The following is a 1,402-nucleotide window of genomic DNA, read 5'->3' as shown; positions in this document are numbered from 1 at the left end:
GTAGAGACGGGGTTTCACCATGTTGACCAGGATGGTCTCGATCTCTCGACCTCGTGATCCACCTGCCTCGGCCTCCCAAAGTGCTGGGATTACAGGCGTGAGCCACCGCGCCCGGCCCAGGTTCAATTCTCATGCCTCAACCTCCCAAGCAGCTGGGACTACAGGCGTGTGCCAGTGTACCTGGCTAATTTTTGTATTTTTAGTAGAGACGGGATGTCGCCATGTTGCCAGGCGGGTCTCAATCTCCTGACCTCAGGTGAACCTCCCTCCTCGGCCTCCCAAAATATTGGGATCACAGGCGGGAGCCACCGCGCCGCCTCCTTCCCCTTTTTCGTGGCACCCTTGAGTCGGCGGGCACCTCTCGCCGTCCCTCTCCGTCCCACATGCCTGCCTCTGCCTGTGTCTCTGTCTCTCCCACAGCCTGAAGACTAAGAAGTGGGTGAATGAGGTCAGGTGAGGAGGGGCTCGCTTGGGTCCCTTGCCCCGGTTTCACTCCCATGCCCTCTGCCTGCCCCCTGGGAGCTCCCCCGGCCCCCTGGCCCTCAGCTGCCCCTCACTGCCTGCACGGCCCCACAGGTATGGAGGCTTCTCTCTGGGGGGCCGAGACCCAGGCCTGCCCTCGGGCCAAGAGTTGAGCCGCTCAGTGGAGGAGTTGTGGGCACTGCTGAGCCCCCTGCCTGGCGGGGCCTTCGACCGTGTCCTGAACAACCTCACAGCCTGGGCTCGTAGCCTGGATGCTCAGGACAGCCTCAAGGTGGGAACTGGGGGTGTCAGGTGGGTCTCTGGTCACAGCAAAGTCCAACCCCGTTGCCCTGACCCTGTGGCTTTGACCCCACCCAGATCTGGTTCAACAACAAAGGCTGGCACTCCATGGTGGCCTTTGTCAACCGAGCAAACAACGCACTCCTACATGCCCACCTGCCCCCAGGCCCGGCCCGCCATGCCCACAGCATCATCACACTCAACCACCCCTTGAACCTCACCAAGGAGCAGCTGTCTGAGGCCGCACTGTGAGTCCCTCCACCCTGCATGTCCTACCCTGCCCACGTCTCTCTGTCATTTGGGTGGTGGGAGCTGGATTTGCACCCTACGACACTCTTGTTTTATAAATGGAGAACAGAGGCCGGGCGCGGTGGCTTACGCCTGTAATCCCAGCACTTTGGGAGGCCGAAGCGGGTGGATCACAAGGTCAAGATATCAAGACCATCCTGGTCAACATGGTGAAACCCCGTCTCTACTAAAAATACAAAAATTAGCTGGGCATCGTAGTGCACGCCTGTATTCCCAGATACTCAGGAGGCTGAGGCAGGAGAATTGCCTGAACCCAGGAGGCGGAGGTTGCGGTGAGCCGAGATCGCGCCATTGCACTCCAGCCTGGGTAACAAGAGCGAAACTCCGTCTC

At 60.2% G+C, this 1,402-nt stretch overlaps 1 protein-coding gene across 1 annotated transcript in view; it reads left to right on the top strand.

Moving 5' to 3' along the window:
* ABCA7 (ATP binding cassette subfamily A member 7) overlaps nt 1-1,402 on the top strand; it is a 24,981-nt gene that overhangs the window by 14,818 nt on the left and 8,761 nt on the right. Inside the window, 4 exon segments of the mRNA XM_017514389.2 lie at nt 421-453; nt 577-754; nt 841-1,011; nt 1,014-1,031. Coding sequence (XP_017369878.1) covers nt 421-453; nt 577-754; nt 841-1,011; nt 1,014-1,031 — 400 coding nt within the window.

The sequence above is a fragment of the Cebus imitator genome, unplaced genomic scaffold, assembly GCF_001604975.1.
Source record: "Cebus imitator isolate Cc_AM_T3 unplaced genomic scaffold, Cebus_imitator-1.0 Scaffold524, whole genome shotgun sequence".
NCBI lineage: Eukaryota > Metazoa > Chordata > Mammalia > Primates > Cebidae > Cebus > Cebus imitator.
The sequence above is the reverse complement of the archived record's forward strand: the minus strand, read 5'-3'. Positions and strand labels throughout refer to the sequence as shown.